The sequence below is a fragment of the Heterodontus francisci genome, chromosome 29, assembly GCF_036365525.1.
Source record: "Heterodontus francisci isolate sHetFra1 chromosome 29, sHetFra1.hap1, whole genome shotgun sequence".
Taxonomy (NCBI): domain Eukaryota; kingdom Metazoa; phylum Chordata; class Chondrichthyes; order Heterodontiformes; family Heterodontidae; genus Heterodontus; species Heterodontus francisci.
Genome location: NC_090399.1, coordinates 48,533,388 through 48,547,454, shown reverse-complemented (window position 1 = coordinate 48,547,454; position 14,067 = coordinate 48,533,388). Strand labels below are relative to the sequence as shown.

General features: G+C 44.4%; 1 protein-coding gene across 1 annotated transcript; it reads left to right on the top strand.

Moving 5' to 3' along the window:
* Positions 1 to 1,642: 1,642 nt before the first annotated feature.
* On the top strand, positions 1,643 to 8,661 carry LOC137346030 (probable G-protein coupled receptor 139). The gene is made up of 2 exons (XM_068009328.1): positions 1,643 to 1,712; positions 7,757 to 8,661. Exons 1-2 carry the CDS (start codon positions 1,643 to 1,645, stop codon positions 8,659 to 8,661), a joined length of 975 nt encoding a protein of 324 aa, XP_067865429.1.
* The last annotated feature ends 5,406 nt before the right edge of the window (positions 8,662 to 14,067 follow it).

Genomic DNA, 14,067 nt, shown 5'->3' with positions numbered 1-14,067 from the left:
CGTTGTTGGTTGCACCTACGTCCCACCCGATTTTAACATTTTGGCACGAACTTGTCACCAACTTAGCCTTCGTTTTGTTTGGGAAGTCAGCATCCAGTAGGCTAATTGTTCCCGTCCGAGCTTGCCGACTGCTGCTCCCAGACATATGTCAGCCATTTATCCGACCTGGAGTTAAGATAGAGCGGCAAAATATGTCAATTTCACGCGCAGAACTTTCTATGCCTTCGGTATCCTGCGTTACATATTTCCATTCGGAAATAAAGACATAAAAAATGTGTATAGTGAACGATCGTCAAGGTATATTGAATCCCTTGAATTCAGCGAAGGGAAAGGTCGACAGGCATCAGCTTTTGTGAGGTCTTGTGTTAATGTCTATTCGTATTCGTACATTCCAATCAAAGGTGCTTTATTTCCCCCCACTACCACACCCCCAGCCACCCCCCCCCCCCCCCCCACGCGCCCCAACCCCCAAATCAGATATGTTAAATCCACCGCTTGTCAATCCATGTCGATTAAAATTCCAACATTTCGTTATTTTTCTGCATAAGTAACTTCCAAAAGAAGACACAGGCGAAGGCAAAGAAATGTCCATAAATATTATATGAAGTTTATTTATACACAGACTGACAGGTCTGCAAAGTAACGTGATTATCATTACAATGGGAACATTGAAATTCTCCTAATGAAATTTCAAGATCATGGCTGGGCGCTTTAGAGGGCTTATTCAAATGAAATTCGAGTGAACAAGTTGCCCATCCAACTATTAGTCCATCTTTTATCTCCGCAGAAGATCTATTTATACCTGCAGAAATCTAATGTTCCTGTATACCAGTAGGGCTGCTCAGATGTACATAAATGACTACACTACTGTCTGTGTTTTTTTCTGAATGTTGTTCACATGTAGAATTTATCCTCCTCAATATAAACGGAATAGACTATAAATTAAAGAAGATTAAAAAAACACTCGCTGTAACTGAGATCTAAATAATGATAAACAATCATAAATATGCACCTTGGTTTTCCCAAATGTCATACAATCCAACAGTCATAGACATAGAGTCATTTACAGTATAGAAGGAGGCCATGCAGCCCATCGAGTCAATGCCAGCTCTCTGCGGAGCTATCCAGTCAGTTGACCCCTGTAGCCCTGCAAGTTGATTTCCTTCAAGAGCCCATCCAATTTCCTTTTGAAATCATTGATTGCCTCCACTTCCACCACCCATGTGGGCAGCGAGTTCCAGGTCATTACCACTCGATGGGTAAAAATGTTCTTCCTCATGTTCCACTTGCTTCTCTTGCCCATCTTGCATGAATCTGTACATTAATGTCGTCAGCTTCAGAAGTCGCGTACTCTTCCTGTCGGAGTGGAGATGTTGAAATAATTTGTTTGGAACATATGATGACAAAAAACAATTCTAGATTCCTTATTCTTTCAAGGGGCAATATTATTGCACAATATACCTGATCACTAACAGTAAATGTGACTCGTCTTAATCTATTTGTTTAAATGACTGTAACTAATGTCAATAATTGTGTAATGCTCACGCATCACCTGAGGATTCTCTCTGCTATAAATAAGATCTTATGTTGAAAGCAGAAGATTTGTGTGCACAAATCAACACACAACGTCATCTCTTGGAATATGGGACAGCAGGTAATTATACAGATAGAAAACATCTATTACCCTATTCTTGCAATAGTTGGTCTTCCTGGTAAGTAGCTAATAATTAATTAATACTCAACTTTAACAGCGTCTCACTATGTCACGTTTCATGTTATAGGTGCAATGATACTATGATTCCTTTTGATGTGCTTGCTTTGCAGACAATAATTCGTGGCATCAAAGAAATAACTCAAACGGTTTCAATTTGTTTTTCATATTGTTAATGTAAAAACCTGAAAGGAAACAGCATTTATCCTTACTCTTTAATTTCAGCAAGATCATGCACTTGCCTTAGTCTTGATCGTCAGTCTTGTAGTTTTGTATCTGGGTCAAGTCTTAGTATTGGATCAAGTCGCCAAACCAACAATTCTTAAAGTGAGTTGTGGAGGATGCTCGAGTAAAGACAAAAAAAAATATTCTGTTATATTTTTGTGAACCAAGAGAAAGAGTAGCCATCCTGGAGCGCCGACACAAACACTTGGTGCACTGCTGTCATGCTGTAACCAGCCTAGATTCCAGGGATCCACCGGTGACCTTTGTGGAGTTTCGCAGCCAGCAGTACACTGCTGTATTAGGGAGGTCACTGATGCCTTGTACAGGAGGGCCAGTGACTATCTTCACTTCAGGACAGATCCTGATAATCAGTACCAGCGGGCCCTCGGATTTGGGGCTATTGTGGGATTTCCACAGGTGCAAGTGGTAACAGACTCCTTGCATGTGGTCATCAAGGCTCCATGCAGACAGACAGCTGCATACCTCAATAGCAAGGGGTTCTAATCGCTTAACATGCAGCTAGTATGTGACCACAGGAAGCACTCCATGCAAGTGTGTGACCACTTTCTAGACAGCTGCTATGTCTCATTCATCCTGCATCAGTCCCAGGTACCCCTTCTCTTCACTGCACCAGCTCAGATTCAGGTGTGGAAATTGGAGACAAGGGCTAATCCTTGCAGACATGGCTCCTGACACCAGTGAGAATACCCACCAGCGATACAAAGGAGAGATATAACACCTGCCAGGGCTCAACACGAGCTACCATCGAGCAGGCCATCGGCATGCTGAAGATGCACTTCCGCTGCCTTCATAGATCAGGTGAGGCCCTACAGTACGTTGCATTCATTGTTGCTGTATGCTGTGATCTGCATAGCTTTGCAATACAGAGGGGGAGGCCTTGCAGGAAGATGACAGATGAGAGCAGAAGACATCCTTGGATGATGAGGACACAGAGGCATTGCAGCAGTATATGCACATGGGAAGACAGAAAGCATCGATGTCGCACATACATGGTGAACACTGAGCAAGGGATGCATGACTATATCTTGTTGCTGAGCACTTCCACAATCTCAGAAGCGTATCATATTCTCCCCACATCACACACCACCGTCGTTCATCTGATAGGCATTTCTCTGCGTCTGTGACACCTGTGCCTCCAACAGTACTGGCAGCAGATAACTGAGCCATTGCCCATGCGACTCCATCCGTGCAATGCCACATTACACGTGGCAATGATGTTATTACATACATTGGCAGTTCTGTCAGGTCAATGATGTAAGAGAAGGACACATAATCGGTCCATGCTGGCATGCGTCATTCACACAGTGAAAAGGAGACACATGTTAGAAAAGCACATTTATTGAGAAGGAATTAATAAATAGGCGTGTTACACATGAAAACCCATATGTGTTATGCATCTTTTTGAAATGTTTGCGGGTGCTGCTTCACAGTACTACTTCTGTCCCAGCAGCTTGACCAGTGGCACGCTGCTGGTCAGGATGCCCTTTGGCTTTTTATGATTTGGAAGCTGGTACTCTGGGCTTTTGAGTCCTGGAGGGACGCAGCTGCCTGAATATCTCCTGCACTAGTGCAGGGCTGTCCTCAGATGTCATGGTTTCTGGAGCTGGCCACACTGACGGAAGTGCTGAGCAGCCGATTTCCACACTGGAATGATCCCGAGCAGTGACAAAAGATGTGGAGTGCTGGTTCTCCTCTTCCCTCTCAAGGCTTGTAAGAACCTCGCTGCTCTCCTGAAAAAGACCAGTTCCAGAGGCACTGTCCAGGCCCCCGGAGCCTCTCTCACCTAGTCACTGTTGTGTCCAGCTCATGGCTGAGGCAAGGGTTTGCATGTCTGTGTGAATCTGCGGAATATGGCTGTCCATGAGGGTCACCAACCTCTCGATGGAGTAAGCCATGCACTCATATGCCTGGGACATATTAGCTGTAATGCCCTGGATAGACTCCCCCATAGTCAGCTCAAAGCTGAGCATAGCCATTGGGATCTCTGGAAGATGTTGCCTTACCTCTCCCTGCAAATCCAGCATGCCCTGTGCTGTCATCGCCACAGGATCATCATCAGCCTGGGGCTTAGCATCGGCCTGGCCAACCCCAGTCCTCCAACTGTCAGAGGCATTGACATTCTCAACCTCAGCCAGTTGTTTGGGCTGGTGATCTCACCAGCTTGTGACCCTGACTCTAAAGCCAAATGGGTTCCCTCCAAAGTGAGTGTATCTGCGCTGGTGGAAGGTGTAAGAGTGCCATGGCTCATTGCATCCTCTCAGGGCCTGCAATGCAGACTCAGAGTGACAGCCTGCAAGATACAATGTGAAGAGAACAGTTTTAGGTTTCATGGTGTACATGTCATGAATATGATAGCATTTTGTCCAAAAATGAAATGTTTTGAGTAATCATTTCATTTGTCAAAGAGCTATATGTTCACAAGGACCCCAAGCTCCATGTGTGAAACGGCACATCCTCCCTAGCTGCCAGCTAGCTCCAGGGCCTTCTTCTCAGCCTGTTTTAGCAGTCTAATGTCTGGCACCCCTCCACCAGTCCTGGAAAAGCAAGGATGCAGATATTGAACATTGTCAAACGACACCATGATGCATGTCACAACAGGGGCGCTAAAACAAAAGGTGGGGGAAGCTCCATCTGTAACATGGCCTCAGCCTATCATATCGGTGCCATGCTCTGAGGTGCATATGAAGGTGAGTTCTTTCACACATGCAGCCACTTATGTGGCATCAATCCTCTCCACCCAAACTCCTTGTCTTTGACATGGCAGTGACATGCATGTGCCACTCTGTGTGGTAACACCCAAGCCAAACGAAACCATACAACAAAGCACCACTTACCTTTACTGAGCCCACAACAGCTTACCTCCTCTGCAATCTCAGTCCAGGATTGCTTGTTCAGGCGGAGCATCTCTTCTTACTATGGCTGGGGAAAAGTGCCTCCCGCTGTTCCCTTGAAGCACAGAGGAGAGTGAGCAAGGAGGCATTACTGAACGGTGGGATAACCCTCCCTCGCACCTCTGCCATCTCTGGTGCCTTACAGGGATAGTTCCTTGGCAGATGGTACACTTCAGACTTCACTACTGGCTGGTCAGCTCCAGCAGCAAAGGTTTAAATGTGAAAGAAGTTGTATGCAGGCCTGGCCGCGATTTAAATATGGCACCAGTACCTGCTGACTTGTCAGTTGACGTCATTCACGGTGTCGTACGGCCCGCCATTTCTCACGTGACTCGGCTTAGTGGAAATGTTAATGAGCCGCCACCCGGGAGATGGCGGTGGTTCGGCAGCACGCAGCGCACTTGTGCGGGCCACCATTTTTAAGTCCGCTGCCAAAAGCAGTGGCGGGCTCTTCAAATCCAGCCCCCTGGGTGCAACTTGCCTCGCTGAAAAATCCAGCCGAAATCGGGAGAGTGCTTAATTCAATCTTAATTGATTACCTGGCAAGACTGGGCAGGTAACCATTCCCACCAGCACCCTGACTCCTGCATAATCCCATGGAGGTGGAAATGTGTCGTGGAGCCAACCCGTTGAGATTTCCTTCCCGTTTTCAGAACCTTCGCCTGCAGACCTGCCTCCATGGGCCATTGAAAATTGTACTCGATGGATCTGCCTCATTTAACCTTCTCAAGGGAAATTAGAAATGGACAAGAAGTGCTGGACTTGCCAGCGACGCCCATATCCCGTGAAAGAATAAAAGAAACTGTGATTCTGACAATATATAGTTGAGCACAGTCCAAAACGAAAGGTTTATTATTATAGGGGAGGCGGTGGCGTACTGGTATTGTCACTGGACTAGTAACCCAGAGACCCAGGTATTGCTCTGGGGACATGGGTTCCCAGCAGAAGGTGGAATTTGAATTCAATTAATAAATTCGGAATTTAAAGCTAGTCTAATGATGGCCCTGAAACCATTGTCGATTGTTGTAAAAACCCATCTGGTTCACTAATGTCCTTTAGGGAAGAAAATCTGCTGTCCTTACCTGGTCTGGCCTACATGTGACTCCAGATCCACAGCAATGTGGTTGACTGTTACATGCCCTCGAAATGGTCTAGCAAGCCATTCAGTTCAAGGGCAATTAGGGATGGGCAATAAATGCTGGCCTGGCCTGTGACGCCCACATCCCATGAAAGAATAAAAGAAATATAATGCACATGGGACAATGTATCATTGAGAAATTAATCCTGGAAGTCATTTCCTAAGGGAAAGTGCAGGACAAACCGCTGGTCGGAATTTTCACCTGCTTCCAGAAGGTCAAACGACAGGATATTACAGTCAAAATCGTGTTATCATGTTACACCACAATGTGGACAGGGGGAAGAAAACGGACCGCCCTATCTGCACACAGCCTGAAATTGCTTTCAGTTGAATTGAATGGAAATGGAAATCTTGTGGGTTTTTTTTTAATTGTGGTCGTCAGTCAGAAAATGTAATGTCATTCACTTGACTTTTTTTCACTTTTGAAATAATTCAAAATAATTCGACAACGTTAATGAAAACATAAGAGAATAAGACGTGGGAGCAGAATGAGGCCATATGGGCCCTTCATCCTTCTCACCATTCAATAAGATCATGACTGATCTTCGACCACAGCTCCACTTTCCAACCAGATCCCCATATCCCTTGATTCCCCTAGATTTCAAAATTGTAAGCCTGTTAAGTACTCAACGACTGAGCACACTCATCCCTCTGGGGTAGAGAATGCCAAATATTCACAACCCTCTGAGAGAATAAATTTCTCCTGATTGCTCAACCGAAATATCCATCCCTTTTGCTGAAACTCTGACCCCAGCTCTGGATTCCCCAGCCTGTGGAAACAACCTCTCAGCACTTACCGTGTCAAGCCCTCTCAGAATCGTATATGATTCAATGCGATCGCCTCTCAGTCTTCTAAACTGAAGAGAGTATAGTTAAATTCCATCCAATCACTCCTCATAGGACAAAACTCTCTTCCCAGGAACCATCTAGTGAACATTCGTTAAGCCTTCTCTTGGGCAAGTTTATCCATCTTCAAGTATGGAGACAAAAACTATAAATAGTATTCCTGTGTGCTTTCACTGAAGCCCTCTACAATTGCAGACAGTTGTGTTACTGTTGTACTCCAAACCTCTTGCAATAAAGTTCATCATAACACTTGCCTTCCTAACTGCTTACTATACCTCCATGTTAACTTGCTCCGTTTCTTGTACAAAGACTACCAAATCCCTCCGAACACCAATATTTAATAGCATGTCGCCATTTAAAAATATTCAATTTCTTTCTATTCTTCCTACCAAATTGAATAACCTTACATTCCCCTAAATCATATTCCATTTGTCCCTTTCTTCCACACTCAACAAACATATTTATATTCCTTTGCAGATTCTCTGGGTTCTCCTTCGAGCTTACGTTCCCACCAGGAGTTGTATTGTCAGCAAACCTAGGCACGTTACACATGGTCCATTCATCAAAGTAATTTATATAGAATACAACTAGTTGACGCCGCAAAACTGATCCTTGTGGTCCCCAACTATTCGGAGCATACCAACTTGAAAGTGACCCATTTATTCCTGCACTCTTTTCTCTGTCCTGCGAAGAATCCTCTATCCATGCTAATCTTTTCCCCACAACATTATCACCCCTTATTTTGTAAAAAAAAACATCCAGAAAGAAATGTGTCTTTCTGGAATTGCTTACCCTATCCGATAGATTGGGACAAAGGGAGATTCGAATATCAAGAAAAACTGCATGAAATTGCGTTCAAAGAATTGTCGGCTGATCATCTCTCAGAGTAAGGAGAGTTATTAATTTAGTTTCGTATTTTTGCAGCTAATTTGGTGACAATCATCATTCTCTCCCGTGGAAATTGTGGTCTCTCCAAATGCATCACCCGTTACCTGGTGTCCATGGCAGCGGCTGATCTAATGGTGCTGGTATTTGAAGTAGTTCTGTATGAGATTCAAGATGCCTATTTCCCATATTCATTCCTGAATTATACTCCGATTTGTCGGCTCAATTTGGCCTTACTCTTTCTTTCAATTGATTGGTCTGTCTGGCTAACTGTAGCTTTCACTTTTGATCGATTTGTCGCTATTTGTTACCAAACTTTACGAACAAAATATTGTACTGAGAAAACTGCTGCTATGGTGATAGCAGTGGTCTGTTTCTTAAGCACTTTACAAAATGTTCCAATCTACTTCATTTATGAACCTCGAGAAATAATTAATAACGTACCATGGTCCTGCTATACAAAATCAAACTTCTACACTTTCCCCATATGGGTAGCATTTTTCTGGTTGGACACCATTTTAACCCCATTTGCACCATTTGCTTTGATCGTCCTGCTCAATGCCCTGACCATCAGGCACATTGTTATGGCCAATAAAGTGAGGAGTGGACTCCGAGGGAACAACAACATTGACAGTGGCACTGATCCAGAGATGGAGAACCGAAGAAAATCGATCATTTTACTGCTTGTTATATCTGGCACTTTTATATTGTTATGGATGGTAATATTCATATGTTTTATATGTGTTCATTTCACAGATGCTCGATTCTTAGAAGCAAATTACAATGACACTTTCACCATTGCGGAACAATCTGGTTATATGCTTAGGTGTTTGAGTTCTTGCACAAACACTTTTATTTACGTAGTGTCCCAGAGCAAATTCAGAGAGGAATTGAAGAATGTGATTAAACGTCCCCTTCATCTGATTGGTAATTTAATCAAGTAGTTTAAAAGGCTTCGCAGAGCTATAATTCAATTTGACCCATTCAAACAGAACAGAAGTTTTTTTTTTCAAATGACATATACACAAAGAAAATGGGCATTCCCATCAGGCCCTCAAATTACATAGAATGTGATAGAACATACAGCATAAATCAGTCCATTTATGTTCAACTGAAGACATTAATGGCATTCAGTATCAGGTCAAAGATGCTTGGGTATTATTAACTTTCCTAAGATTGCACGACAGATAGAACAACAACATTTAGATACCATCTTTAACGCAGAAAAACGTCAAGTAGCGTAATATGAGTGTTATCTAACAAAAGTTGACACGAAGCAACATAAGGGCATACTTGAGAAGATGGCCAAAAGCTTGGTCAAAGAGGTATGGTTAAGGAGCACCTTAAAAGAAGAAAGAGTGGTAGAGAGGCAATGAAGTTTAGCAAGTGAATTCCAGAGCTTAGGCCTTGGCAACTGATGTCATGGCTACCAACTGTGGAGTGATTAAAATCAGAAATCTGCAAGAGGCCAGACTTGGATGAACGTAGATATCGCAGATGATTGTATTGCTGGAGGAGATGACAGGGAGAGAAAGGGTGCGACAATGCAGGGGTTTGAAGACAAGGATGAGAATTTATAAATCGAGGCATTGCTTAACTGGCAGGCCTGCAATATCAAAGCACAGCAAACACATAATGGATTTCAGACCCTATATAAAATCAATATGACAGATATGTATGTTGATTTTAACTGATCTAGACCCAACACCAGTTTCCCTAACAAAGCTCTAAGCCCCTACTCCCAGGGTAAAGCAGCAACAGCTGAGTTCGTGGCACCACAGAGGGCTCTGCGGCACAGCAGGGAAGGAAAAGGTTGGAAGAGCATTGTGATAGGGGATTCTATCGTAAGGGGTGCAGATAGGCGTTTCTGTAGCCACAAACGAGACTCCAGGATGGTATGTTGCCTCCCTGGTGCTAGGGCCAAGGATGTCTCAGAGTGGCTGCAGGACATTCTGAAAGGGGAGGTTGAGCAGCCAGAGGCCTTGGTCCATGTTGGTACTGACGACATAGGCAGGAAGAGAGATGAGGTCCTGCAAAGTGAATATAGGGAGTTAGGCAGAAGGTTAAAAAGCAGGACCTCTAGAGTTGTAATCTCAGAATTACTTCCTGTTCCACGTGCTAGTGAGGGTAGGAATAGGAAGATTAGGTAAATGAATGCGTGGCTGAAGAGCTGGTGTAGGCGGGAGGGCTTCAGCTACTTGGTTCATTGGGATCTCTTCTGGTGTAGAGGTGACCTGTGCAAGAAGGACAGGTTGCATCTAAACTGGAGGGGGAGCAATATCCTTGCGTGGAGGTTTGCTGTACTATTCGGGAGGGGTTCAACTAGTCTTGCAGGGGGGTGGGACCCAAAGTAGTAGTCTCTCCAATGAGACAGTTGAGGCAAATGTAGAGGTTAAAGCAAGCAAGTCCAGTAGACAGGCCAGGCAGGGGCAGGAGAGGGAGTGTGGAAGGTCTAGTAGGCTGAACTGCACTTACTTTAATGCAAGAAGCCTTACAGGTAAGGCAGATGAACTCAGATCATGGATCGGTACATGGGATTGTGATATTATAGCTATTACAGAAACGTGGTTGAGGGATGGGCAGGACTGGCAGCTCAATGTTTCGGGGTACCGATCCTTCCGGCGTGACAGAGCTGCAAGTAAGGGAGGAGGGGGAGTTGCACGATTGATTAGGGAGGACATCACGGCAGTACTCAGAGAGAGTATTCAAGGGGGAATGTCCAGCGAGGCCATATGTGCAGAACTTAGAAATAAGAAAGGGGTGATCACTTTGATGGGATTATACTATAGGCCCCCCAATAGTCAGAGGGAAGCGGAGAAGCATATATGTAGAGAAATCACAGATAGGTGTAGGAATTATAGGGTTGTAATAGTAGGTGATTTTAACTTCGTAATATTGACTGGGACTGCCTTAGTGCTAAGGGATCAGATGGGGAAGAATTTGTTAAGTGTGTCCAAGATAGTTTTCTGAAGCAGTATGTGGATGCCTCTACTAAAGAAGGGGCGACACTCGAACTCCTCTTAGGAAATGAGGATGGGCAGGTGGCTGATTTGGCAGTGGGGGAGCACTTTGGGACCAGTGACCATAACTCTATTAACTTCAAGATAGTTATGAAAAAGGATAGGACTGGTCCTCAGGTTGAAGTCTGAAATTGGGGGAAGGCTAATTTCGATGGCATCAGACAGGAACTGTCAAAAGTTGAATGGGAGAGGCTGTTTACAGGTAAAGGGACGTCTGGCAAGTGGGAGACTTTTAAAAGTGAGATAGGAAGAGTTCAGGGCCGGCATGTTCCTGTTAGATGGAAGGGTAAGGCTGGCAAGTTTAGGGAACCTTGGTTGACGAGGGATATTGAGGGTCTGGTCAGGACAAAGAAGGGGGCATATGTCAGGTATAGGTAGCTGGGATCAAGCGAGTCCCTCGAGGAGTATAGGGGATGTAGGGCTACACTTGATAAGGAAATTAGGAAGGCGAAAATGGGCCATGAGATCTCCCTGGCAGATAAGATAAAGGAGAATCCTAAAAGATTCTATAAGTATATTAAGAGTAAAAGGGTAGCTAGGGAGAGAGTAGATCCCCTTCAGGATTATTGTGGCAATCTATGTTTGGAGCCACGGGAAATGGGCGAGGTCTTAAATGAATATTTTTGTCCATATTTACCGTGGAGAAGGTCATGGAAGCTAGTGAGTCCAAGGGAGGGAACATCGATATCCTGGAGCATATCAAAATTACAAAGGAGGAGGTGTTGGAGGTCTTGAAGCGCATTAAGGTGGATAAATCCCCAGGGCCTGACCAGGTGTATTCGCGGATGCTCTGGGAAGCAAGGGAAGAGGATGCTGGGGCACTGGCAGAGATTTTTGCATCATCGTTAGCCACGGGTGAGGTACCGGAAGACTGGAGGTTAGCTAATGTTGTGCCTTTATTTAAGAAGGGCAGCAGAGATAAGCCAGGGAACTACAGGCTGGTGAGCCTTATATCAGTGGTGGGAAAGGTATTGGAAAGGATTCTGAGAGACTGGATTTATATGCATCTGGAAAGGCATGGTCTGATTAGGGATAGTCAGCATGGCTTTGTGTGTGGGGATTCATGTCTCACGAATTTGATTGAGTTTTTCGAGGAGGTGACCAAGAGGATTGACGAGGGCAGGGTGATGGACGTTGTCTACATGGACTTTAGCAAGGCCTTTGACAAGGTCCCACATGGTAGGCTGGTCTAGAAGGTTCAAACACATGGTATCCAGGATGAGCTAGCAAATTGGATACAAAATTGGCTTGGTGATAGGAGGCAGATGGTGGTAGTGGAGGGTTGTTTTTCAGATTGGAGGCCGGTGACCAGTGATGTGCCACAGGGATCGGTGCTGGGCCCTCTGTTGTTTGTCATATATATTAATGATTTGGATGTGAATGTAATGGGCATGATTAGTAAGTTTGCAGATGACACCAAAATTGGTGGTATAGTGGACAGTGAAGAAGGTTGTCTAAAGTTACAACAGGGTACAGATCAACTGGGAAAGTGGGCAAGGGAGTGGCAAAGGGAATTTAACGCAGACAAGTGTGAAGTGATGCATTTTGGGAAGTTAAACCAGGGCAAGACATATACAGTGAACGGCAGGTCCCTGGGGAGTGTTGTTGAGCAGAGAGACTTTGGGGTGCAAGTCCATAGTTCCCTGAAAGTGGCAACAAAGGTCGACAAGGTGGTGAAGAAGGCGTATGGCATGCTTGCCTTCATCGGCCGAGGCATTGAGTACAAGAGTTGGGACATCGTGTTACAGTTGTACATAATATTGGTTAGGCCGCATTTGGAGTACTGTGTGCAGTTCTGGTCGCCGCACTACAGAAAAGATGTGATTAAGCTTGAGAGGGTGCAGAAAAGATTCCCAAGGATGTTGCCTGGTTTGGAGGGCTTGAGTTATAAGGAGAGATTGGATAGGCTGGGTCTGTTTTCCCTGGAGCAAAGGAGGCTGAGAGGGGACATGATAGAGATATATAAAATTATGAGAGGCATAGATAGGGTAGATAGCCAGAGTCTGTTTCCCATGGTGGGGGTGTGTAAAACTAGAGGGCATCGATTTAAGGTGAGAGGGAGGAGGTTTAAAGGGGATCAAAGAGGTAAATTTTTCACACAAATAATAGTGGGTATCTGGAATGCGCTGCCAGAGGAGGTGGTGGAGGCAGGAACAGTAGCAACATTTAAGCGGCATCTGGACAGGTACTTGAATGAGCAAGGCATAGAGGGATATGGAATTAATGCAGGCAGGTGGGATTAGTATAGATAGGCATTTTGGTCAGCATGGACACGGTGGGCCGAAGGGCCTGTTTCTATGCTGTCCGACTCTATGACTCTATGACTATGATAACAGGTACAGTTATCTGCTGAAACTGTTGGCCATTCCCTTCAAATTGTTAATTGTGTAAATTATCCCACAGGGTTTTTTTTTAGTGAGAAAGTCTGCCTGACCTGCCCTGTTGTTACCAAGTTGCGAATTTACAAACTGCAATGTAAATTTGAAATCTTTCCCACATAGAATAATGTTGTTGAATAAACTTTCTCAACATCTGCACTGTTTTCGCCAATCCAATTCGATTAGTCAACGTCTACACTTTTCCTAGGAAAATTGTCAACTTTTCTCGACAATTAAATTGGTGACACCTGGAATATATCTATTGCTAAACTAAATCTGTAAAACTACCATGGTGGTGACATCTAGTTCTTCATTCAACTTTACAATTCAGTGAAAGTTAACACATTTTCCATCACAACTATTGAATCTATAAGTGAGTTCCACAAGCTCACGACCCTTTGTGTGAAGACATTGCTGATGCCTTCGTTCCAAGTATTTTGTACCTAATATTGATATTTCAAAGTGACCAGCGATGCTTTGTCTCACAGGACGAGATCGAGCTAAGCTGAAAGCTAGCCTATGTCACTTTACTGGGAGCCTATCTTTCTTTAGGCTCAGAAACCGCAACTTTGCATCCTAGGCGTTGCATTTATAATAGCGTGTGACCCGAGAGTTGTTGGTTTACTGACTTGCACCACATTGACCTCATTGCGACTCAACTGGCTACTGGCCATCTGACTATCTCACCTTTGTTTTGCGGGTGGAGGGGGTGTGGGGGTGGGGTGGATTCAGGCATTGATAAATTCATCACTTGATCAGCTTCTGTAGCTGTACGAATCACAAGATTATTGTTGCCGTTTCTGTTTTAGCGCAGCCATTACATGCTCTAATTTGCATGTGCTCAGGATGATCACTAATGCACCAGTTTTGTGTTCAAAAATTGACATCACTTAGGACACCCATGACATTTCGCTGGTTATATTTAGTATGTGAAAAGAGAAAAAAAATGTCG